At 40.1% G+C, this 26,970-nt stretch overlaps 1 protein-coding gene across 2 annotated transcripts; it reads left to right on the top strand.

Moving 5' to 3' along the window:
* Positions 1-1,477: 1,477 nt before the first annotated feature.
* ciita (class II, major histocompatibility complex, transactivator) lies at positions 1,478-25,001 on the top strand. Of its 2 annotated transcripts, none has more exons than XM_038696307.1 (22): positions 1,478-2,945; positions 9,158-9,220; positions 10,792-10,839; positions 10,976-11,035; positions 11,966-12,070; positions 12,275-12,337; positions 13,900-13,959; positions 14,743-14,949; positions 16,342-16,392; positions 16,526-16,639; positions 16,734-16,790; positions 16,899-17,116; positions 17,282-18,645; positions 20,291-20,827; positions 21,249-21,428; positions 21,532-21,603; positions 21,697-21,777; positions 21,882-21,965; positions 22,103-22,186; positions 22,303-22,386; positions 23,413-23,496; positions 23,926-25,001. In XM_038696307.1, the coding sequence occupies exons 1-22, from the start codon at positions 1,655-1,657 to the stop codon at positions 23,999-24,001; spliced, it is 4,983 nt and encodes a 1,660-aa protein (XP_038552235.1). In that variant the 5' UTR covers positions 1,478-1,654; the 3' UTR covers positions 24,002-25,001. The 2 variants fall into 2 exon arrangements, with proteins under 2 accessions (XP_038552235.1, XP_038552244.1); XM_038696316.1 differs by lacking the exon at positions 1,478-2,945 and adding an exon at positions 5,288-5,609.
* The last annotated feature ends 1,969 nt before the right edge of the window (positions 25,002-26,970 follow it).

The following is a 26,970-nucleotide window of genomic DNA, read 5'->3' as shown; positions in this document are numbered from 1 at the left end:
CGTCAATGGATTTTCTATCAAACTTACCAAACTATTAATCCTTTTTGTTTAATTTATTCATAAATCAAAAATTATTTGAGATAACCTTGCCAAAGACCTCACTTCAGGTATTTTGCCAACATATTTCACTGATGGTGATGGTGATTGGCTATGTGGTCAGTTTTAAACACCACTTCACAGGGTCTGTACTCCCAAGTCTTGCCCACCATGTTTATTTTTGTGTGCGTGTCCTTGTGTGTACTTTTGCCATGCATAGTCGTAGTTCCTCCAGGGTCAACCAAAAAACACATGTGAAACTGCATCTGCATCCTGCTAACAGACAAAACAACAGCCATCACAACCACGCAGACATGTTTCTCACACATTCTCTTTGTAGGACCCACATGGCATATGCTTAAATATATGCTACATGGGTTGCAGTCTGTTGCATGATAAAAGTATGACTTTAAGCACTGACATATTTTCCTCCATTTTAGGCAGTTCAGACTATGTAAAATACAGAAATCACAGAAAATACTGTAATTTTAATTTCCTAGAATAGAAGCAAACATTTTTAAAGAATCCAACGAAGGTTAAAGTCAAGGGCAACTGGACTTGAGAATCTTCATAGACATTTTTAAAGAATGAAAAACGAAAGATTACAGCCTACATAACAAATATGTTACTATTATATAATTCTGCAAAGGATTGTATTGGATGTAAAGGGTTCAATATATAGGACACCTTATACAGAGGGTACAAAGTAGGTTTCTCACTAAATAAAATCAGTGTAAAAAGCAGTGCGGTGAACTTTTTCAGTATGGGAATTCTTTACACCAGTGGGCGCCAAAATTTTGAAGTCTTGTAATGTCTTTAACAAGTCCCATTTCCACTGTTAACATCGCAGATAACTTCTGTGGTGAGGTGTGGATCTGGTGATACTAAGCAAATGAAGCATGGTGAAAACGCGGCATGGCAGTTGGGCATTCATTGTTCAGCCAAACCAGTTTTCGTGCTAGAACTTTGAATCATAAGTGACCCAAAATGGAATTTGGGTGAGGTTTTAATTAGGGAAATAAACAATCTGTCATCTATTTCCTCTATTGTTGTAGTCTGTCATACAAAGTAAAAGTCCCTAAATCAGTGAAACAATGGCTTCCTTTGTCACTTTTATTGTAGACGGTGCTCAGAAATATGAAACATCCAGTGAAAAGTTTTAAAAGCAATAATGAATAAGTAATGAGTAATTGTGTCAAAAAAGTCAAGTGTGTGGGGTGTGATACTGCACTCAACGTGATGTGTAAATCAAACAAAAAGTATGTTGTAGACTACTGGTTTAATGAAAAATAGTAGAATATTAGGTACCATTAGACAAAATTGCTGAATAAACAAAACAACAGGAGTGTGAGGGTCAGGCTGTGTCAGCGTATTGTTACCTCATGTCCTAATAAAAATGACATCTCTCCCTCCAGGCCACTTAAGTATCTTACAAAAACTGAAACAATTCTTCAAACAGACCCTCCCACTCCAACCAAACAAACTCCTCCCTCTTTAAATGAGAACGCCTCCTGAACATAATCATTGCTTCTCTTAAAAAAAAAACCCAACTTAATCTTCTCTACTAGTAGCTGTCTCTTTATCTAGTCATCAATGTCCAGGGGCATCCGTTGTCGCCATGGCCCGGTTCGAGGAAGTTCTGGACGGAGTGCGTCTGGCTCTGACCAGGGCCTCTCCTGCTGAGATCCGAGCCCTTCTGGAGTGTTTGGTGGAGGAGCAGATCATCTCGGAGGCCTACAGCAAGAGCTTGAGTCTGCACCGACTTACTGAGGGGATCACACCTGAGTCAGTTCATAGAGAAACAACATGTAAACCAGGATCTGCCACCCACCGGCACCTCAACCAAGGTCATCTCACAGGATGTGCCGTCACTGACCACAACCAGTCAAGATCGGAGCCTGTATTGTCAGTGGATGACCATAACGGCACAAGGTCCAGGCCAACATTTCATCCACTGTCTGATGAGCACTACCAAAATCACAGGCTATTTTCTACACCGATAGTATGTGACTACCAATGCAGTTTGGCTATAGATGGTGAAATGAAAGAACTGCTGAGAAGTGCAAAATCAACACAGAAGGCAGTGAGTGATAATGAAAGAAGGGCTCAGGGGATTTTGGAGGATGAGAAGGAGTGGTTAGAGCAGGTAGAGGAGGCGGCCAGAAGGATAGCTGTCCCTCTGTGGCAGCACTGGGACAGAGGACAAACGATGTTGCTGCCTCTGGTTCCTTGTATGACTGCTGGCTGTGCAACAAGTGAAAACACAGCGGCAGACATTGCAGCACAATGCGCTGTTTTGAATATGGAAGAGGAAACAGAGCTTGCAGTCGCTTGCAAGACACTTGATTTGTACGCTGACATCTTTAGGTGCACAGAGGCTGAAGTCACAAGCGGCACACTGGATACAGAGGGAGCCGTCGACGCACCAAAAGGCCTGTGTTTCTCCACATTAAACGGCACAGAAACACCTGCATTGAACAGGTATCATTTCAGTGTCTCTGGCACAGAAAAGAGTGCCTCACCTGTTAAAGCCTGCATGGCAACGGACACTAACAACAACATCACAGACAGGCTGGAGGGTGATCTCAATGTCTGCTGGGTCGCTGACAGGACAACAAACACAACGGACAACCTGCTTCATTTGGCAGGAGACATTCAGTGTGGCACAGATGCAGGGTTTACAGGAGACTTTGCATATTTACTTTCTTCCTGCAGAGCAAAAGACAATCCTACTGACGCACAAGATAACTACTTGTACTCCAACACAGATCACAGCATGGCATTAGGTGTTTTAGACAATGTAGAAAATGTTTTCAGGACTGCTTATGGTACCAAAACGTGCAGCACTAATGGCATAACAGACACCCATGAGGATAAAGAGGATAAGGAAAGGGTGGATTCACACTGGGGTGAGTTTGCAGTCAAATTATCATGTAATTTTTGCTCTTAATCCTGCTCAGTGTTTTCTGTTCTGTTCTGTCTGGGGCAATAAGAACACTCTCAAAGCCTTGACATCATGGTTAGCACAGAAAGAAACTTCTGTCCAAGATCTCTGGGTGCATCTCATTTTCCCTTTGTTGATTTCCATGAAAAACAAACACCAAATGAAAGTCGGCTCTGTCCCACTGCATGAGTAATGTTGGTTATTCCATGAAAAGCTAAAGTTACTATTTTGGGTCAATACCTGGAGAAGTTTTGGTGGATTGGGTGTGCCTTACTTTCAGTTTCATTTTGAGTAGCCTAATCCCCAGGCAACAAAAACAGAGTGTCAAAAGAAGGTGGAGGCTGGTACTGTACTGCACCCACAGATCAGACACTGGGTTTCAAGGAGTTAAATCAGGGAAATATTTGTTATGCAAAGCGAGGTGAACTGGACACTAAACAGCCATGATGGACTTTGCTGTGGGAATCAGTGTTATATAACACAAAGCTTTGGTGGAAGACAAGAATGTTGGGTGCAAAGTATGTTTAGCCCTGTGGAGATAACTGCAATAGGACCAAATTAAAGGGGCGGCGCTTGGCTTTCATGCAAATAGGTGTGACCGACCTTTGATTTCCCAGTCAGCAGTTGTTATTATTTATCATTTAGGTAACAAGTGTTGCATTCCATTACTCAGCACAGTCAACACTGTTACAACTTCAAAATAATATTAAGATCAACAGTTTTGTTCTAACATGCCACACTGTGCACATGTCCAACTTTGTGTTTTTGCTCTTCCTGAGCATAGACGCTCATCACAAAAAGTTTAATTCTTCTGCCCCTCTCTTTGTCTTTGCATCCTCCCACCTTCTGTCTTGCTCACTCTGTCCCCTTCCTTACTCTTAGAGCACCATATATACCGGTGGTGACCGTGCGTGTGTTTGTGTGAAGAATTAGAAATACTTTATTGATCCCCGAGGGGAAATTCTTTGTTACAATTGATCACTTTGCATATTAAGATATTAAGGAAAATAAAAATTAATAGAAAGCAGGTCAGTAGAAAATAGAATGTATACTGCATGTCCACACACTCACCTTTTGTTTCTAAAGAAAACAGCTTGCCTGTATTGTTTTAAGGTTGACAGACATTTATGGTATGAGTTTGTGTGGCACCATGGCACTAAGTGGTTCACCAGATTCTGATAAACTGGTAGAACAGGTACTTTCCAGTTTATAACCGGAAGTCCTCATGTTTCCTTGCCCAGAGCAAGAGGCCATATCTGTGTTGTTTAGTGGTTACACAGGGAGTCAGGGTTGCAATAGTATATTTCAAGCAATATAAGCATTATATTACTGCTGACCTGTCCAGGGTGTACCCGATGTCTGCTGGGATTGGCTCCAGCCTCCCCGCGACCCTGTACACAGGATAAGCGGTTGACGATGGATGGATGGATGGATGGATGAGCATTATATTATAATATTTGGAACAGAAATAATACAAGGACCTTGCTGGGAAAAAGTGCTGAAGAAGAAAACTATGAACATGTGTGTTTGTGATGTAGCAGGTAGTTAGAGCTCATACTCAGATAGCACTGAATAGAAAAGAAATAGGGCATCAGACACAGAGGACCTGATGTGAGCTCACCTGGGACAGACTATCTATAATATAGTAATATTCAGAGCAGTGGTTCTTTAAGTTGTTTACAATGTGGCAAAATGACTGCCTCATATAGCTTCTGGTATCGTGACAAAATTAGAAAGATTTGGGAGAACACTGAAAGATGGTTTTAAAGAACTTCATTGTAAAGTTACATTTTCACAAATGATCTGCCTCATTCAAACTGTTGGGGGGGGTGGAAACTGGATGGCAAATTATTATGTCAGAAGCTCAAAAATTAGGAAGCACCCTTCAAAAATGGAAAACATTCCTAAAATATGAGTTGTCAGAGGGCAAGAAAGAGATGCAATTCCATAAGATATGGAGCTCTTTTGATGCCGCTCTGGAGGTTGAGTGGAGCGGCATCTTCACCCAGCAATATATATTTTAAGGAAACCGGTGATTCAAAATTATTTATCATCATCATAATCAAGGAAATGGAAAAGGAAGCCAGAGCATACAGGCTCTTTTTTAGTTGTTGTTGCTCCAGTTCAAACTCTGGCAGAATACTCCTGAACTCAATTATTTAACTAACAGGTTGCTGGTTTAGAAAGTAACACCAGTATTTCAGCGCAGTACTTTTGGTGAAAGTGGTAATGCTCATTTATTTAGGTTCAAGGTGTGACTTTGTCACCCACATCCTCTCTGTTACCCTGTGCCAACTGATCATTGCGAATGAGTGGTGATGGGCTTCAAAAAAAATGTAATGACAGAAGTTACATTAAGACCTAAACAGAACATGCAGTTTGGTCTAGAAACAAACCGTTGCCTCATCATGTCCGGAGCAGTCTCTTGAAGGTGAAAGGCACAGTGAAAGGCAAAATGAAAGTAAAAGCTGAGAGTGTGTTGTTTGACTGAGCAGGTTATTGCGCGCACTGTTAGGTATAGGGTATATGAGGACATACGGCGGTAATTAACGCGACTGAGAGTTCATCGCACAGGGAATATACAGCAGGAGGTCAGCGAATTTGAGCATCATCCAATAAGATCGTCCCGGTAAGATAAATGCTATCCCAACTGCGATAGGGCGATTTAAGCGCGTTTATCCAAAGTGCGCAAGCATGTTTAGGAAGAGATTTCGGGGGTCTTCACTTTCATCTACATCTCTTCAAATGTAAATTAGGCGTTTTGTTATGATTTCAAGTTGTTTTACCAAAGAATACACAGAGGAAAACGTTTTTTTCTATGACTTGCATCATTAGGTGATCATTATAAAAAAAAGTTAATATCTAAAAATGCTTAATTTCTATTTGGTATGTTCTGCCTTTAAATAAGGTTAATTATGACCCCAAAAATGCATCAGTTTAATAGCTTACAGTGATGTTTTGTGTGTATGTATGTTCCAAACTTTCACCCATCATAAGGCAAGTCAACTCCATTGCATGTGTGTAAATATCCTTTATGTGGCTCAGCCATCATATCCCCAATGTGTAAAATTGTGCAAGTTAGATGAAAGTTTGTTGTAGGGCGAAGTCGGTGAAATCCTGGTGTTTTTGGGGACTTCCAGTGAATAAAAGAAAGTGAAAACACCAAACAGAATCAAGGTTGCAGGATGTATTGTGTGTAGGGGTGTGTGAGCATACTATACCAGCAACAAAGAATTTCACTCATTCATTTCCAGGATGTAGCTATATTATATATAGCTTTTTCTCACCCTGGCCATTTTTTGTGCTGCGTGTGTTTGTTATTATTGATTTGTCCACACACAACACACAAGAGAAAAAAACACACCAAAACATCAATACTCAAAATGACAGATTACAAAGAAATAAACAATCAGTACGCAACACAGTATATTTCAAAGAAATAGAAAAATAATATATAATATGAACAGATATGACCTATTCCTTTACTTGTTTGTTTTTAACCTAGTATTATTCTGTGTTTTAGCAATATGACCTTTCTGTACAACCCTGTGCGTTGTTTTGATGATGTTACTGTGACAGAGCATGCAACATGGTGCTGTGTTAAACTGGCGAGTGTCTCATATTGGTCCTTCTTTGTTTTGCCTGTTATCAAATCACCCCCACCACTATTTATTTAAAAAAAAGTCTACAATAGCATGAGCAACCAGTGTATTATCACCCTTAACCTCCTCTATCCTGCAAACGGCATGCCCAGAGTAACACGATTCACACGCAATCTGTGTTCAAAGTAAGCTACTAGTCTGAGTTGAAAGTCCACAATTAATGCAGCGGGTCTTTGTTCTGGCTGTTATTTAGTGTTCTGACTTTATATACTAAGGGGCTGTACCAGGACTCAATCGAAAACCGTCAACACATAGTCTCTTAACTGAAACTGTAGAAGGTACAATGCAGCAGGTTGAGTTGTCCTGACTAAAACAACTTAACACCATCAACATTCATACCAATAGGCACAAGGTAAAAGTGCAAATCACTGAGTCACAGTGCCTCCCCTATCTTTCATTTGTGACTAAACGCTAGGCATAACTTAGCTTGGCCTTAATGTTAGTCCGAGTTAAACTGAAGGAAGCAAAGAATGGATGTGGATACTTCCTACAATAAATGTTTTGTTAAGCTTGCAGGATGTGTCCAGGATAAAGCAGACAGGCAGAATAATATTAAAGCTTAACTTCAACACCCATCATACAGATTACTGATGCAATCGGTTTGTAATGATGCAAACATGCTAAATCAATATTACATTTGAATAATACAAATGTAGCCATTTGATCATGTGGGGCTTGTTTGTGTGATGCCTTAGTTTGTGACCCACAAGCATTATAAGTGATAATGACGAGGTATAAACAGATAACAGTACAATACTACCAGTAGGACTTAGCAACGTTGGCACAAGCTGTCACGCATGTCACTGGGTTTCAACAGTGAGCAAGTAATTGTTCCACTTGTATGTAAACTCAGGATATTGTAGTTCATGGCAGGCATCCTAACCCCTCAGTCACAGTGGCGTCCCTCAAATCGCTAATTTATAACATATACTGCAGTTCTGCAACTCTGAGAGAACAACCAACAGAAGCATGCATAAAGTGTTGTCAGCTGTTGGATGGCACAGCAATTTCTTCAACTCAATAGTTTAAATTCAGAAATCATATTGTTTAATCTCAAACATTAGTCGTATTGAGAGTGGCCTTGGTTCCATGTCTGCTAAGGTGAAGCCCACCGCCAGAAATGTGCGTGTACTATACATTCAGATCTAAGCTTCGAAACCACACATCAAAAAAGTTGTCCAGTTCTGCTTCTTTCAAATGAGAATCATCTCCAAAATGAAACCTGCTCAGAAACTCTGACCTAGAAAAACTCATTGACTCAGAATGACCTGGGAGGCATGCATTTTCAAATACAGTACCCACACAGTCTTGTCCGATAGCAGACTTATTTGGGAACAATTCCACATTTAGACGTGACAAGAAGTTGTGAGCTACAACAAACACCGGTGGTGGATGCACAACCAACGAAAACAGGAACTGTCAAAAATTGTAGCAATTTATGCCAAAAATCGATGGAGCAACACACCTACACGTTTTTCACCTTGACCTTCTTCTTCGGGTCAATTTTCTGTTCTGATCTCAGTAGGGCAAATTACTGAGTAGGCACCAATCAGAGGCAGCATTTTTATAATGTCATCGTTTAGACTTCTCACAAAGTATTGCACAGTATTTTTAAACTACCAAATACAAAAGACTGAAGAATTTTGATACAAAATATTAAGCTATTTTCACTTACCCTATTAAATTCCAAAATCCTATTTTGTATTTGAAATACTTATTTTTTGATATATGTATCATAAATGCTGCCTATCTCTGGGCAAGTCTGGCCGTTCCAAGGTCGAGACTTAAATCTGAAGGTGACCGTGCTTCTGCCATCAGGAACCCTCGGCTTTTGGAACAACCTGCCTGAGGAGATAAGGCTTGCAGAATCAGTGACGTCTTTTAAATCATTTCTTAAACACAATTTTTATTATTGTTATTGTTTTACCATTCTTGTCTTTAATCATCATTTTTCTTCTCTCTAAATATTTTTATTATATAAAATATCATCTTATTATCAGACTGCACAAAATAAAATGTGAAAGTGACAAGTGTACGTAAAAATCCATCTCTACTCGCAAAGAAGTCGGAGATAAAAGTTATTTTCTCTTTTGACATAAGAAGCTTTTTAGCGTCCTATGTAGCTGCAGAGACAGAGGCAAGCATGTACCTGAGATATGTTTTGGGATAGTGAAGAACCCCACATGTCCATTTCAGACATAAACCACACACACACCATAGCTAAGAAAATAAAACCGGTTTTGTTTGCAAATAAGTATTAGCGAGTTGCTTGATAAATCTGTTTTCTTTGCTTTTTGCTGAGAATATTTGTTTTCCCTCTTAAGCTGGCTCTTTAAAAGTCTTTAAGAGTGCAGGAAGTCTTTCATTCATTCAGCAATGAGGAAATTCTGAAACATAACGTGGGAACGTGCAAAGCTTGATTACAGAAAATTGCCAGCAATGACACTCACCAAGACATGCTAAATCCTCATGTGATGTTTTGTGTGTGTGTGTGTGTGTGTGTGTGTGTTATCAGGAGCCAAGATGCAGGAAATAGAACTGGACCAAATTATCTGTCCTGATTTAGGGGATCTACCAGGTTTGTATTGTTTGAGTATCAACACACTGATTACATGGAAGTTTGCTATAGTTTGCTTCATAAAACTTCTGGAAAAACATTAAAATATCACCTTTGAGGTGTAACTGGACACATTTCTTTATTCAGTGACTGATTGAGCCCAGATAAAATATCTGAAAAATATCTGAAATCTCACCAAACTAGACAGGTGAGATGATGAAGTGAGAAACCTTTACCCAAAATATGAAGCAGACCTTGTTAAATAGCCTGTTGAATGAAACAAAACTCAAGATAAACTGTGTAAGATATACTGATATAGAACTGAAGATAATACAATAAGTTTAACATTACTTATTGCACCAGGACCACCACCAACAACTGCACTAAGGTAAATAATAAACAGGTCAGTATGAATTTGATGGTTTGCACTACTGTGGCAGAAATGCAGCAATAAAGATGGTGATTGATGAAATAATCACACATCAGCGATTTACATTTACATTTTCAACATAACCAGATCAAGGAATGCCACATAGGCACAGGAATACAGTTAAACACTAATGCTATTGTATGCGCTATTTGTGTTACTTTTACTTTAAGTGCACAACTCTGGCCTTTTTAATGCGTTCATTCATTCTAACAGTTTTAGCTGCATATCTAAGCCTAAGGCCCTGTCCACACTACTGCGTTTTGGTTTTAAAACGGAGACCTTTTGCTACGTTTGCACCTCCCGTCCAGACTAAAACGGCAAAAAAAAAAACTTAAAACAGAGAAGTTTGGAAACGCTGCCGACCCTGTTTTTCGTTTTGAAACTACGGAGGGCTTTTTAGTATGTACGAGCAAAAAAGAATGACTTTAGAAACGATGACGCAGACGCTCATGCTTGGCTCTCTGAGTCTTAAAAGTGTTTTTGACTTGGTCCATGCAAAAGAATATCTGGTGTGGTTGTTCGTCTGGAGTATTTTATTCTTTCGCCTTATCGTCTGTAACAGAATAGACCATCTGCTTCATTTTTACACTGGCACACGCAAGCCCAGTGTACATGAGCGGCCACTAGATTCAGTCGTTTTAATGTAGACGGAGATCAACTCTGATACGCAGCTAAAACGCTGGTGTGGACAGAGATCGTATTCGTTTGAAAACTTGTTTTTAAACCAAAACGAACTAGTGTGAATGGGGCCTCAGGTTCAGGACGGGCTACCCAGATATCTGTAAGACTCCAATTAGAGGCTGTAGCAGCTGGTCATGCTCCACCTGGTCTCCTCCTGGTCATTCAGACAGAGTTCTCCTTTACGAAGAGGTGCCAAGCCCATCTGAACGTGGATGTTTTCTGCTGTTGCAGCCTCTTGTCTTGATAGATGCTGATGAATTGTTGGTCCTGTAATCTAGTACAACTCAAACTCAATCATAATAGTTGAGAAATGCTGAATTTAGGAAAGCAGCCCCAGAAACAGACGTGCATAGTCCACTGAATTGTGAAATGTGAATCAATTGTGAATTCATTAGTAACTATAAATTAATGATAGGAAAGCAAAGTGTTGCTTTGTCGTTGACAAATGATTTGTCGTTAATGCTCATTATTTGTGTTTCAGATGATTTATCTGAATACATGAATGAAGATTACCTGTTAAAGACAGTGGGTAAGTTGCAAACAAACCTCTGCACACATATTCATTCATGAATTCAGTGTACAGATTGCAATAACACACAATAACGGCTTGCCACATGACTTGCACATTATCTATTGCCTAATTCCCTCCATGTCATTTTACTTAGACACAGAAGTGCTCTTTGGCGATCCATGGTGGAATTGTGAGGAGGAACTCAACAACTGCAGTAAGGAGCTCCTCTTTTCATTTTGCAACTGCTGACACATTAACATGCAATCAAGGAGAAAATAAAAGGTTATGCTAAATGTTAAAACAAACATACACAGTTGACAGTGGATGAATAATAGATAGACAGACACACTGAAACATTTAGATTACTAACTTTTATTAGATATTATAATGTGTTAATCTAGTCCACAGGCCATGACTGACCCTAAACATAAGTCACATCACTCTATAGGATACAATACCATGAGAACCCAGACAACTTAAAGGGAGAGTAAGTGATTCTTCAGAAGGATTGTTGATATTTGAACTCAAGTGCCAAACTAATATACCTCTCCCTTCAGTGCTCCCTCAGAAGCTCCGCCCCTCAACTTTCAAATATTGGCAGTTTCTCCAGCGTTGAAACACCTTTGCCCTTGCCTGGCCATATAACTTTTGTCTCTATTTATACTCTTCTCATCTGTCCTTCTTCACAGTGCCTAGAGTCCCACGCATTCAAATGCGTACGTTGTATAGAACTCTTTCTCCCACTGCCCTCCCCGTCCTCCTGTGCACGACCTCTAATGGCACCTGTTGCTGAATGGCTAGAACAATGTTGTGTGGAAGGTCCACGGCAATTTCTTTGTTTTCCACTTATAGAGCCAGGGCTGTCTAAGAAAACTGAGAGAACAGAGAGCTAGCAAACCATGAAAAAATATTTGTTGAATTTAAGTATTGGATTATAATCACTTACTATCCCTTTAAGGAACTTTTTACTTGGTGATGTTCGAAAGTTGCATTAGGTTTTACCTTGTCTACCACTTCCTTTTTCAAACCTTCAAGATGTTCTGAGAAACTTACTCATTTTCAGCTCAGTACTGAAAATCATACCTTCTCTGGTGTCTGCGAGTTGCTTCACTGATTCTTTTGCTTCTTCTTTCATGCACGCCAGGTGACGTCTCCATCCCAACAGAGTTGCCCAGGCCAGACACCCACCAGCAGAGACAGCAGAACAAACTACCAGCCAAAACAAATGACAAGAGGAAAAGACCCAGAGGTAGAGGATCAGCCGCTAACTAGAACCTGTTAACTACAGCTCAGTGCCTGCTCAGTTGTTGGAAAACTGTCCTGATCACCCCTATGCCATATGAAACATAATTTTGGGGATCGCAGCCGCAACATTTTGCAAGCTTGAACTTGTTTCAGTTGTACTTGCTTTTGTAGCAGCTTTACATGTTCTGTTTATATTTTTCCTCTCCAGTTCCTCGATCACAACGGTGCACTGATGAGAACACACCTAGGCCAAAAAGGCAAAGAGCAGCAGGTGCGTTTCCAGACTGTTTGGTTTAGTCTTTTATTCATTTCTTAAGTTAACTGAGGCTTCAAATGTGGGTCACTGTGAAATATAGCTGATGTTTAATCATTCTGCAAACCATGCTACCATGCTATGTGTTTGAATGCGATTTAGTTTTTTTCTGCTGCTCCAGGCAGCCATTGGTTTCTATTCATTTCTGTACAATATGAAAACCAAACTTTCTGACTCTTGAAACTTGCTTTAGTTGAACACTCCATCATAGTCAAGTCAACATCAATGTTTTTCAAAGTTACATTGATATGAGGTGCAGATTTTTCAAATGAATCTGTGTTTAACCTTCATTATCATGCAACAGTAAGTACAATTATGCGAACTTGATATTCGTTGTCGTGAATTACACCACTCAAGCAAGTTTCAAGAGTCTAATAGTTGGTAGTTGGTAACTATACAGCATGCAAACGCATAGTCAGCAAAAAGGCTAAAGATGCTAACATGATTTTTAGAGAAGGAGCTAAAACTTGCCAACACCATGGTATATAATGATTGGTTCTTTCCATTAAAGGGGCTATATGTCATTTTTTTATGAAATCATACCATCAATTAATCACTTTTTTATTGCCTATTTGTGAACGGGTTGTAATCTCACATAAAAATAACCCACACACCTGCTTTCTCGCTTGCTTAAAAATAGCCACTATTCTGCATCTATGTGAAAAAATCGGATTTTCTGGATTCCTGCTCCCGAGCCTCTTGCCTACTGATTCTGAACTCTACACACAGCTACAACAAAATTGAGTCTGCTAACACCAAACACACAAACTCAATGCAAGAATAAAAAACAACGAAAACAATTTATGTGCTGAAGCTCGTCAGGACAAATGAGAATCATATCCACATTGGGCGAAAACAAGGTTTGTTGCCAAAGTTATCCGTTGCAAAGTACTTTAGTTGTAAACTGGCTACATTACTTTACGAGCTAACGTGATCCATATTACTATTCTGTGTACCAGTATAATGTCAAAGTGTTGATTTTAGCCTGCACGAAATGATGTAACAAAAACCACAATGTGGAACAATTTGTTTCTAAAACCAATAGCTGGGCAGCCAGCTAAATTAGCATGGATCTGATGATGTTTGCATTCTGCCTTTCAATTTACATCGATTGTCATTTTACCGATTCTCAGGTACACAGCCACTTTTCTGGTCTCAGTCGCAGTAACTTACGTGACCCACATAATATACAATAATGCAACATAACTGTAGAGGACAACAACAAGTAGCAGAGGACCTATTCACTACAGTAACGTTACTTACTGCGGTATGCAGCATCATAAAGTGTGGCAACAATTTATAATATTTAGTCTAGCTCACTAACCGTTTTTGTTATCGTCCAATATCGTTCAAGCACACGCGTGGGAAGGTAGTGGTTGCAACCTGAAACAGCACCACTAGAGGCCACAGAAAACTGTAGTGTAGTGCTTTTCGTCTGAAGTATAATGTTCAGACTGGTGGTTCTGGGCTTTTTGTCTGGCTGTGTTCATGTGGTAATGTTGGTTCTTCAACCCTTGCAGGCCGACCAAAAACCACAGAGGCACAAGCGGAGGCACAAGCGGAGCCAACTGTCACTCAATGTAAGTTTCTATTCCTACAGTAAATTGATTCTTAGGGGAACAGAGGAAGACACTGTTGGTTTTGTAAACATTTAAAGGGGCAACAAGCAAAATGAATCTGCCTCAGAGGTGCAGGTCTGCAGTAAATTAAAAAGCTAATTAACTGCACTTGGAGAAACCAACGAGAATGTCTGTATCAGTATTGCTGCAAAGTGGACAGTTAAGCAAAACAGGGTATTAACGTCATATTACATACTATTAAATTACATACGTACATAATTACATACTATATTGTATGTTATATGTTTCATGTAGCAACATGTGAGCACTGTGCAGATGAGACTACATAAATAAAATGACATTTTACATACAATGCAAACCATGTAAGGCTGCTTCAGACTAATGGGAAGTTTAATCTTGAATGCTTCAGATAAGATGTCGCATTGATGAACCAAAAGAAGAACTCTACCTCGACTTCCCCCAGATCAGTTTGATGCTTGTTAGATATCCGATTTCGCAATACTATGAAAATTGTTTGTCACCCACAGTGTTGATTGTCACTTACAGTGCACTGTTGTCAGTCTCCGACTGTTGATAAGAGAGCCTTCATTTTCAAGTCTTAAGTCTGCAAATATGAAAGTCTTCTTCATGACACTAAATCTTGGCCTCTGAATCGTTGTTTTGGCCTCGGAAACTAAACTATCCACTTGTTTTCTTTGTTTAACCTCCCTTTTTGATACGCTCAAGGTTGGCAAAACCTGTTGGCAGAGAATGATAAGAATGTTGTTACTGCTTGTTTTGCAGGCTCTGGCACAGGCTCAGACTCAAGTCCAGCAGCGACAGCAGGCCTCTCCACGACTCCTCCAAGAATCGTTCATCTTCATCCCTCCATTCAGTTTATCACCATCCCAGACACTCCACAATATCAGGTCGTTCAGACACTGAGGCTCTCTCCTCCAGTTATTAGATTTCCACTCTCCAATACAGCTACTACACCTACTTACATATTAGGTGAGTAAAGTATCCACATAATCTGAGTTACCAGTTCTTTTTAGGTACACCTGTACAATCTAGTGCACTCTAGTGCAATAGCCCTGTAAAATGTCCTGCTTTTGAAGCTTATAGTGCTCCATTTTTGTTGACATTGTGCCCATAGAGGAAATTAAGTCTCAGTTGATATGCAAGTTTCAGTTACCCTGAAAACTAAAACTAGATTAAGCAAGCTTCTACTAAAAAGTGTAACCTTGATCCAGCTGTCATTAGAGAACTGGTAACACTTTACAACAGGGTGCACAACATTTTGCATAGTTACTAGGGAACGAAGAGGAACTAACTGCTAGTGAATCATTAGTTATAATTATAATGACCAACTAATAGCTAATGATTAGTTAATGATTATTAATAAATAAATTAATAAATAATTAAGAAACGAGTGAGGAATGAATCAGAAACAACTTTATTATTGATGAATCATTAATGAGTAACCTCATCCCACGATGAGACCCCAGTCACTCTCGCATCTACTCGTCTTCTCAAAGACGCTCCTCCAGTGCTTCGCGGCCTAGGGCATAGTGGACCAGCTCTAAGGTCTAGGCAGCTGCCAAAATGTCTGAATAGCAGGATGAGAGACTAGTACCACACACCCCCTCAAATGTTATTCCCCACCGTTTGTTGTCATGCCCCCTTTCCAGTTGTGCCATCGATTCAATCACAATGAGCCAGAAACTCGTGTGGAACCGTAACATGTTTACAGACGTGTTTTGTACTGTACGCTGTTGCTGGCAAAGGAGGGATGGGCAGTTCTTTCATTGCTGGTGTTTTTTTCTCAGACATTGTGTTTGAGAAACTTCTGAAGTTACGCAATGAAGAGACTGACACTGTGTTAGATACTGCTCCTGGTCTGATTGGTTGTTTTACCTTGGGAGTGGTGGATTCTTGTTAATGACATTAGGAGCAGTAAAAGGATGCAGAGGAACTTGATTTTTCACAGATTGTCTGTTTAATGCCCTACTGTCAGCATAGAGTGAGTTTTAGCAAATATGAAGTATAAAAATTTAATTTAATTAATTTAATTAAAAAGTTTTTTTTAAAAACAATTCCCCAGTACTGCTTTAATACACTTCCCAATAGATTTGTTGTTGTAAATCTAACCCAAAACTCCCTCCATCTGTATCTGTGTTTTCATTCCCAAATTTTTTGTTTCTTTCCATTTAATTTGTATTTTATTAAGTTAAATGCATGTTAAATTACTCTTTTATTTAATGTCTGCAGTGCACTATATGAGGCACTTTCAATATGAAATGTTTTTATATAATTTACATTAACTTGCCTTAAACCCCTCATGTACATCTGTTTATTGCACTGTATCAATAGTACATACTCTAACCCATATTTCTAATATAGTTCCTGCTGCCTCACCACCCTGCAAACGCCAAGTGCCACCCCTCTCCCCAGGTGAGTAAAAACCCCTTTAACCTGGAATGAACGTGTGTGTGTGTGTGTGTGTGTGTGTGTGTGTGTGTGTGTGTGTGTGTGTGTGTGTGTTTGTGAATGCAGGCTCCTCATCATTCTCCTCTTGCATTTGTAGTGGACGGTGCAGTAGCACCAATCCAAATGAGTTCATCCCCTCCAGGATCTTTGTCGGACACAGCTAGCAAAGCCATGTCTCCCCCTTGTGCCTCACCACTCTCTCCCAGCCATGGTGAGTATCAATATCTGTCTCATTTCTTTCTGCTTGTGCAATAAGCCTGTGGGGTTATTGCCATCTTACAAATATCACGACATGATAATTTCAGAGTCTACATGTAAGGAATCACCTCTTCCTCCATCCCCCACTGTCCTTGATATTCCACGTAAGTTGCTACATTCTTATACTCCACTCTTCTACTTTGATCAAAAATTTCCTGAAAGTACAAATCATGCGTTGATCAGCTTGTTATTCAATTGTGCTGGTTTTTCAGAGGTAGTAAAGGAATACATTCAGGAGGCTAAAGCCCACATGAGTCAAACCTGCCAGGAAATGGAGACAGGCCTTAGCCTAAACTCTCATTACGTCGATGTGCAAGTGAGCCAGAGAGAGATTCTTCGCTCTGGAAAAAGTACGAACAAACTTCTGGACAAGGAGCTAGTCATCATGGGACACACAGATCGGCAAAAAAGCTTGTTGGGGCAGAGTCAGGTCAGAGTTTCACTTTTATTCAAAACAGCTATGATCTAGTGATGTACATTTCTGCCAAATTCAATACTATGAGCGTGAGTATTTTTAATTGCTGTGTAAATAAAAACATTGCTGAAATCACTGGCTGCAACTCACTGGTGCCTGTTTGTATTTTTTTCAACTCAGATCTTCGAAGGCTCAAATGGAGACAAACCCAAACGCTACATATTGCTACTCGGCAATGCTGGCATGGGAAAAACAACGCTGATCAAGAAACTGTGTCTTGACTGGTCCAGAGACTGTATCCCCCAGTTTGACTTTATCTTCTTATTAGACGGCAAAGCACTCACTTTAACAGATCCGGCCTTCAGCCTTCAGACTCTCCTGTTAAACCTGTCCTCTTTTGCCCCTTCCTGCATGGACCCAGAGGCAGTGTACACTCAAATCTTTGCAGCCCCTAAGCGCGTGCTCATCATTTTTGATGGGTTTGCTGAGTTGCGGGACTATGAAACTCTGCTCCAGACTCAGGAAAAAGACCTGGTAACATCATTGCAGAAAGACAGTAAAGCACAGATCTACACAGTAAGACAGTTGTACTCTGCCATCCTTCAGAGGGTCCTCCTTCCAGGCTGTACTCTTCTGCTCTCTACCCGACCAAGAGGCACTGCCAGTCAGCTACTCAGACGGACGGACAGCCTTTTGGAGGTGTGTGGCTTCACCTCCACAAATGTAGAGACATATTTGTCCCAATACTTCACTGATCCTGCCGTCAGAGCGTCTGCTTTGGACTGCTTAAAAAACTGTAGCTATCCACATCTCCTCTGCTGGAATCCCGGACTATGTCGGTTGGTCTGCTTGGTTTTAGAACAGTCCAATGGTTTGGAGGTCCTACCAAAAACTTTAACTGGGCTCTGCCATCAAGTGCTTCGCCTAATAATTGAAAAGGACAGTAAGAGCATACACTCACATGCTGAACCTCAAACACAAATATCTGTGCAATCTGTAGAAGAAACCCAGACACAAATCTCAAGTAGTTCTCAAATGAAGAAGTATCCCAAAAATACTCGGACAAAGTCGAGTGCAGAGGTTCGCACTCGTTCTCGTACCCAAAGAGCAAGGGGGGCAAAAATACAGGAGGAAGAGGAAGTGGATGGAGAGGACATAAAGAGTGTTGGCGGGGAAGTAGATAGAACAGAGGAGAGAGAGTTGCTGTCTCAGCTGAGTGCTTTGGCCTGGGAAGGGGTCAAAACAAACTCCTCCATCCTCCCCACAGGACGGACCATATCTACAAAACTCAAGGCATTCGGCCACAGGACAGGGCTCTTCTTGTCTTATCAACTGAGGACGAGGCAGGTTGTCTCGAGTGGTGAGAAAGAGGGAGGAGGAAGAGAGGACAGAGAAGAAACAGGAGGAGGAGAGAAAGCACAAAAGATGGGAAAGAGAGGGAGGACCGACAATGCAAACACTGAAACCGGTGACAAACACATCCTGTTGTGGGCCAACCCTTTCATTCAGAGTTACTTGGCAGGGGTCCATTTGTCTCTGTCAAGGTAAAAGTCTCTTTATTCATCAGGCCGTATTACAGAAACTTCCTAACCGGCATATCCTATCGTAACTGCTTGGTAACCATCGTAATAAGGGTTAGGAACTGATTTAGGAAAAAGGCCATTACAGATTAACAGTTCCTAAGTCAACATTCCTTTCCTGACTAAAGATAGGAAAAGTGTATTACAGAAGCATCCTAACTTCGTAAAATCTTAAATAAACTCTCCTAACTTTAGGATAACTGTTGAGCTGTCCTAACTTTTACTTTTCCACCAGGTAGTGTTTGCTAACTCGTTTAATCCACATGGTTGCTCTTTAATTACTTTTACAAAATCAACAAAATGTCAACAGGCGGAACTTAATTGATTCTACCGATGCATTTGATGACAAAACACTCGTTAGTAGAAAGGCTGTAGGCAATGTAACGCTAGATAATGTCTCACTACATAACATAGGGGCTAATGTAAAGGCTTGATGTAACAACAAGGATCCTAATGCAAGTCTTTGATAGGAGGAGATCATTAAATTCAAGAAATACAATGAAAAACATGATGATGTTAGCCCCATAGACTATATATAAAAAGGTTAGCCCCCTTTATTATTATGATTTTCTTTTCGTCATTATTAACTTTCCCGAGAAGAGTAGCCTACGGGTTTCTGCCGGGGTCAGTGAGGGAGCACAGGAGGAGCAACCAGCGGTTTCATCTGCTCTTTGGACACTACAGTGACCTGTGTCTTCATATCGCTGATCCGTTGGATGCCGGTGTAACACCAAAATCTGTGACCTATCAGATTCTGTAACCAAAACCCGACGATGTTTTCCTAACCATAACCAAGTACTTTTAGTACCTAAACCCAACCAAGTACTTTTGGTGCCTAAACCTAACCAAACTGCAGCCGCTTCACATCGTCAACAAAGCCACTGGCGCTTAACTTCCCGTTGGGGTCACAGGATCTAATAGGTCACACATTTTGGTGTCACACTGGATATGCGAGAACGAGACTGTATCCGCTCTTTAATTTCCCCAGTTAAGCGTTTGAATTCTGATTTTTGACACCTCTAAGTCATCTGACTTAAAGTTCAATGATAGTTGTTGTTTCTGCTCCATTTTCAGTGTGTGTTTCATTAAAAAAACTACCAAAAAACAGCGATTAACAACCATTTAGCTTGGCAAAATCAGAAAAGTAGCATCGGTTGCTAGGTAACAGACATTAAAGGTTGATAACCGATGTCGGATTGAGTATTTATGATTTCCTAACCTGAGATAAGATAGGATGAAGTAAGATAAGATAGGATTCCTAAAGTTAGTTGGGATTTGCTTCTGTAATACCAAATTGAGAAAAATCCTATCTTAGACTCTTCCTAGCTGTCAACTTAAGACTTAAGATAGGAACTTCCTGTAATATGGCCCCAAAAGAGTAAAGTCATATTCAATGTTTCCATTTGAATAATATGCATAAAAAATGAGGAGTGATTGATAGAGTGAATTGAAGACCTTGGTAAAGAAGTGACCATATTTGAATAAACTCTGTCCCTTGTTAGATTGAAAGTGAAAGAGCATATCCTTTTCCACTCCCAGCCTCTTTTCTCTTTCACTTGCACTACCCACTCTGATTTTCCTAACTCTCTCTTACTTTCTGTTTTTCCAGGAATGCATCAGATCGTACTTTCCTCCAGACCCTCCCTTTCCAGCTGGTCCCAAAGGGACGCCGTCGAATTCAAAGGGAGGAGCTTGAGCTCACTCAACAATTTGTGGTCGGGCTCCTGTTCCACAACAGGACAGAGCTGCAGAGGCTTCACTCTTGCACAGAGACAGTATTTAGAGATGTGGTGGTTGGCAAGCAAGCTTTAGTAACAAAACACATTGAAGGCCTTTCTCTTGGTGACCTGAGCCCCGCCCAGGTCCTGGAGGCTTGTCACTATGTTTATGAGGCAAGTTTCACACATGGTGATGGTAGCAGAGACAGCGGCAACACACAATTAGTTGCTCACCTGGCAGCGAATCTTCCTGAAGTCCTAACATTTCATGGAGTTCCACTAAACCCAGCGGACGTCTTCGCTGTGCAGAATGTTCTAGAAAGGGGTGGAGCTGAAGGTAGAAGTTTCTGTTTGGATCTAGAGGATTCTGGGATACATATCTCTGGACTCAGAGCTCTGGTGGGGCTCAGCAACATCAACACATACAGGTACTGGTTACAATCCACATCTCAAAAGTATTCTTGGTATCAACTGAGCTTGTTAAACCCCTTCCCTGAACAGCTTAGAAACCCTAATCAGGGTAGCGCAGATCTGTCAAGCTTTAGATTTTGCCACATTCCGAGGCCATGCACATGTGGATGTAGTAAGATACACTTCATGGAAAGTGTTTGGAGTGTAGTGGTGTGTTTTTATTCCCTTTCCAAAACCAGTGGATATGTGCTTAATAAATTAAACTGTTTTTATCTGCTTTAACATAATCTTTTGCACTTCCAAGGCCAAAGAGCACATAGAATTTTAGGTTGCCCTCATTTGCTCCATGAGAGCTCTGCATTTGTTGGCGATGTATTCCTTCATCAGTGTCCAATGACATTCCACTGATACCACTGTCGACTCTTGGGTGTCTTCTAGGGCATGCATTGCTGATGCCATCACCTTATGGGAGCAGCTAGAGCAGAGTGGTGAAGAAAGTCTCCTACAAGGGGCAGTGTCCAAATTCAAGATCCACCCTCTGAAAGCCACACAAGTGTGTCACATAGAGCACCTGGCAAAGATGGTGAACATACACATGCACAAGAGGCTGTCGGACAGGTATTACACCACACACACAGACACAACCACATGCCAATACATTCAGTTATGTTTTGCAACATACAAACTACAGTATATGTGTCTTTTGTGTGTTTACTTTTAGTTTCAGCCAATCACATTCCATCTTGGCAGAGGGCGTACCAGCTGTCAATGAGTTGCACAAGCTGGAGTTTGAGTGAGTAGCTCTGACATTAGACATCTGAATTTATTATGATGGTGATGATGATGATGGTGATGATGGTGATGGTGATATTGTCTTTCCTTCTAGGCTAGGTCCAGAGAATGGTCCCCTGGCTCTTCCCAAGCTGTGGGAGCTCCTGCCAGGTCTACATAACCTGCAACACTTAGAGTAAATATACACAACCTTATTCCTAGTTGTCTTTCAGCGCATGGGTATCTCTGTGTTTATGTGTTTTTTTCTTGTGTGTGACAGTAGCTCTCTCTCTCCTACAGTCTTGAGAACAGTAAGATAGGGGACAAAGGAGCAGAGAAATTGGCTGATGCTTTGGTCTCACTTTGTTTCCTGGAGATTCTAAAGTGAGTACAGTATGTTCTCATATGGTTTCAATCTTATCCCAGTCTTGGATGATTTACAATAAAGAAACATCATCTAATTTTTAACGTAGATATATGATGATAGAACTAAGTGTGCGCTCTCTCTTTCTGGTTTCTAGTCTGTCACAGAATTGTATTGGTGACGAAGGGGTGAAGAAACTGTCAACTACGCTGAGGGATCTGCCCAAACTGCACTGTTTAAGGTATATAATGCACACACACACACACACACACACACCCCTACACAACTACACCCAAAATAGCACATACTGTAGACAACACTTTTTCACTTCCCTTTCCCTCCCTCTGTTTTTTCCAGTCTCTATAGTAATGTGATTTCTGATGAAGGGGCAGAGAGTTTAGCAGCTGTCCTGCCACACATGGCCTCCCTCACTGACCTGGAGTAAGACTATATTTATCTCACATTTTCATTAGAAATTTATGATTGCTATGTGTATTTATGTGTCTGCTGCAATAACTTGTTTTCCTCTTATCGTACTCATCCCAGCAACAAATACCTTGTAGAAACACAAAGTAACTGTAACCTTGTTTATTTCATTTAATTAATGAGAAACTGCACTGCGATTGTTCTATTTTGTACTGTATATCATTGTCACCAAACCTGCAACAGAAACACAAACACACACACACACACACACACACACATACATCAAAAGAGGAACCAGTAAAATATGATTAGATACAACTGAATGTTGTTACCAATATGCAGTGGTGGAATGTAACTAAGAACATTTACTTAAGCACGGCACTTAAGTACAAATTCAAGGAACTTTATGTGAGTATTTACATTTTATGCAACTTTATATTTCTACTCCACTACATCTCAGAGGCAAATCTTTTTAACAAACATTAGAAAGACTGCTGAAGTTTCTTTTCAGAATACAATTTTTCATACCCTTCCTCTCCAGTGAAAACCATGCATCTCCAAATTTGGTGATTTGAATTGATTTAACTAAAGTGTTCCTATGTTACTACAAAGTTATAGAATGTGATGCATTGCTGTAGATTAGACTACCTAAAAGTATACAATTATATAAAAGTATATAGGTAGGTTAAATTACTTTTATTTTATAATTATTAATTACCATCGGCCTTCTACTAGACTACAAACCTTTCATATACTCTGAGAGAAAAAGATGTGTCAAATAATTGTAGCAGTGTGATGACTGACCAGAGGGGTAGTAGAAAGTGCCGTGCAAACTTTTGTAAAGCTGTAAACCTTGCACTACATTTTGATTTTATTCTTTCATTCTTTCATTTAAATGTAATTTTATGCATTCTTTTATATTTTATGCATTGTATAACATGTTTTTATCTGAAGCACAGTGAGTCTGCCTCGTGTATGAATTGTGTTAAATAAATAAAGTTGCCTTGCCTAAAGTGTAAAAGTTTCTCTTTCGTCTGACAGTGTGAAGTATAACAAGCTAACAGATGTTGGCGCACACAGCCTAGGAGTCAGTCTGAGGAACTGTAAAAGAATGAAGACTTTGAGGTAAGAAAATCGTGTTTGTTTGTGTGTGTGTTGGTGGGGGTCTGTGTGTGTGTGTGTGTGTGTGTGTGTGTGTGTGTGCATGGGCGGGTGCTAATGTAATCTTTATCTGGCAACTTAAATCTGTTTACACAGTCACATTGTGGTGACTCGCCTTCCTAATGGGGACAAAATGCAAGTCCCCATATATTGAATCATAAACTTTTAGGGTTGGGGTAAGTTTAGGCAAGTTATGGTTAGGGTAATTGTTATGGTTAGGTTAGTAAGTCTTCAGGGAATTCATGTAATTCGATGTAATATCCCCAAAACCAATCGAAACACAACTTTGTGTGGGGGTGTGTTCGAGATCATCAATCAAGCCACAAAGGAAGTATTGCTACCTAATTCCATTCCCTAATATGTTACATTACTTTATTCCTCTTCTCATAACAGGATGTGGAACCAGTGTATTCCATATGGAGTGTTTGAGAGACTTCAGCTGCAGGACAGCCGGATCCTTTGGCATTAGAACAATTTGAAACCTCTTTACGATAGTACAGTACTTATCGTGGATCTCATGCATGTTTACACTACAAAATACATTTTCTAAATCATGTGTGCTAGCAACAAGAAGGCAAAGTGGAGACATCAGCAGGGGCTGGAGAGAGACCTCAACATCAATAACACCAAAGATATGTGGTAGGTAGGCGATCAAAAACATCACAGGCTACAAAAGCAACTCCACCTCCAGAAGAACGGTCACTCTCGCTGTCCACAGCAGATGTGAGAAGTGTCCTGAGAGTGAACATGAGGAAAATAGCTCAGCCTGATAACATCCCTGAGAGTGTACTAAGAACTTGTGCCTACTGGCAAGCTTTTTTCAACATATCACTGTGACAGGAGAGTGTTCGCACCTGCTACCAGACTTATCTGCAGTTTCTTCTATAAGGCTGTGGAAAGTCATCCTCAGCACTCCACCATGTAAAATAATTGTATTTCTATGACTTATTATTTATTCACCCATCCACTATCATTTTTGTATATAAAGTTTGTTTTTCTGAGTAGCGTAAAGTGAGCTACAAATGAATCTCATTATACAACCCGGTGTTGTAAAATGATGAATAAATCTACCTTGTACCTTGGAAAATAAAGCAAATATGGAAAATGCTTTGCAGCTTTATTCAGCAGTTAATCTCGCTAAAGGAAACAAGGAAATAATAATCCTTCTGAACCCAGCAGTACTACTGCATGTTTCCATGGGTGTGGTACAAATTCAACAAGCACATTTGCACTGTGGTATTTCTCATGATGTTGGCTGTGCCGTTTATAGATTTTTCTCTGTCTGTTGTCATTGGGTTAGGGACCTGTGCCATGTACTGTTTTGTTATTTTTTTTGTGGCACAAGTAGTACTTTGTACTTACAAGAAGGAAATTGTACTTGTTTGCACTCCTTCTGTGGCTGTAAATTATAGATTGCTTATTGATCACCCGGCACTTTAATGTAAATAAAATGTTTAATGTTGTCAGCAGGTACACGTTTTTCTTTCCGTTTTTCACCAATCATTTCACATGTTCACTGAAGTCATTGGTTTATTAACAACTTCTTTTCACTTCCTTCCCAACAGGTTTCTGTTCTTTATTTTGATGCAAACTGACCTTTAATGATGGTGTCATGGTGTTTTCAACTCTGAGTAGTTGATTATTACTACATTTTCTTAACGCCATGTTTTTTCAGCCAAAATGTTAATGACTGTACAAAGTGAGGGCAGACATCTCCTAATTTTGACTTCATGGTTAAAAAGGGGGGGGGGGGGGAGTAAACTGTATTGAAAACATAAACACTTGTTCCTTCTGGTGACCTCTCGTGTCTCTTGAGATTACGATGAAATGGGTTGGAAACAATTTATAGCATAAAAATATGCTAACTGGAGGGTGTGATATTTGAAAGACATAGACATCTACCACACAGGTTGTGGAGTTGCATTATGGGAAATAAAGGATAAAGTGTTTTGGGGGCTTTACCCATACTTGAGATTAAAAGTCAGGAATATCTGAGGCTCTGAGGCTTGAATAGTAAATCACTGAAGTGGGAATTTAAAAGTAAGATTAAACAAAAATGAGTATCAGAGAACTTAAAGGTTCAGTGTGTAAGTTTAAGTGGCATCTAGTGGTGAGGGTTGTGAATAGCAACCTGCATTCACATGCTCCTCGGATGGTCCCATTTCCCGAGTTTGTGAAGTTGTACTTCCAACCAACTGCAGACATCTAGTTCACTCTGCAGGGACAGCAAACAAACGTGTATAACCATATTACAAATTACATGTTTGCAAAAATATGCAATACATTATTTTACATGAATCAAAGTTCTGTATACTTCTTTGCGTCCCATGTACACTTTATTTCCTTTCTTCTATAAAACCAATCGACTACTCCTACTACTACTACTACTAACAGTACACCTTCTTCACATATTGAACGTGGTGACGAAATGACCTCTGTAGAGCCATTTGTCTATATGGGCTACTGTAGAAACATGGACCCCCATGTAAAAGGACCCGCGGTGTATTTAGATAGAATGGCTCATTCTAAGGTAATAAAAACATAACGGTTATTTATGTATTATGTCCTCTGTCACACTGGGAGTAGAGTCTCTCCTCTTGTGGTAGCCAGCTCTGTCTGTGGTGACCCTTTTCTATGGCCAGGCTGTGTTCACTCAGTCTGTATGTTGTCAACATTTTTCTTAGTTTAGGACATTTTATTGTACTCAGGTAATTTGCCAGTGTGAATTGTCTTTTTAGGGTCAGATAACATTGTAATTTACTTTGTGTTATGGTCGTTTCTTTCCAGTATTCAGTATATTTTTCTTTCTGCTTGCTGATAATTTGGTGTCCTGAGGCTGTTGGGGACTTGTTACTGCAGAGAGCCACAGGACCAGCTGGCTGAGGGGACTCTTCTCTGGTTTCAGCTCCTGGTATGTTAGGGCTTTGTGATGATATGCCTGGGGGTTAACTGATTTTAAGTGATTGTACAGTTTAAGTGATCTTTTCTGTATTTTTAGTAAGAGGGGGTATTGGCCGAGCTATGCTCTGCACAGGTTATTTGGTATTTTTCTCTGCACCTGCAGGATGCTCTCAGTATGGAAAGATTCTATGTTTGTTTTGTCCCATTTGTCAAATTCATTATTAGGTTTTGGTCCCCAAATTCCGCTACCATATAGAATTTTTGGTTCTAGTACAAATTGGAAAATTTTAAGACAGATTTCAATTGGAATATAGATTTTAATGTTTCTTTTTATTGCATAGAAAGCTCTCCTTGCTTTGTCCCTCAGATCTTTCACAGCCATGTTGAAGTTCCCTGTGTATGTAATGTTCATCCCTGCCTCACTCCCTGGCCCTGGCACATTCACTTTTTGTATACATGTTCTTAATCAACTCATATGTTTTTCCTCCAATGCCAACTTTCAAGTTTAGCCTATAGAAAAGGCCCTTGTGCCAGATG

This window comes from Micropterus salmoides, unplaced genomic scaffold (assembly GCF_014851395.1).
Source record: "Micropterus salmoides isolate LMB-PRFRI ecotype aquatic unplaced genomic scaffold, ASM1485139v1 Ms_hic_scaffold_10, whole genome shotgun sequence".
Lineage (NCBI taxonomy): Eukaryota > Metazoa > Chordata > Actinopteri > Centrarchiformes > Centrarchidae > Micropterus > Micropterus salmoides.
This window is presented reverse-complemented; position numbering and strand designations above follow the sequence as displayed.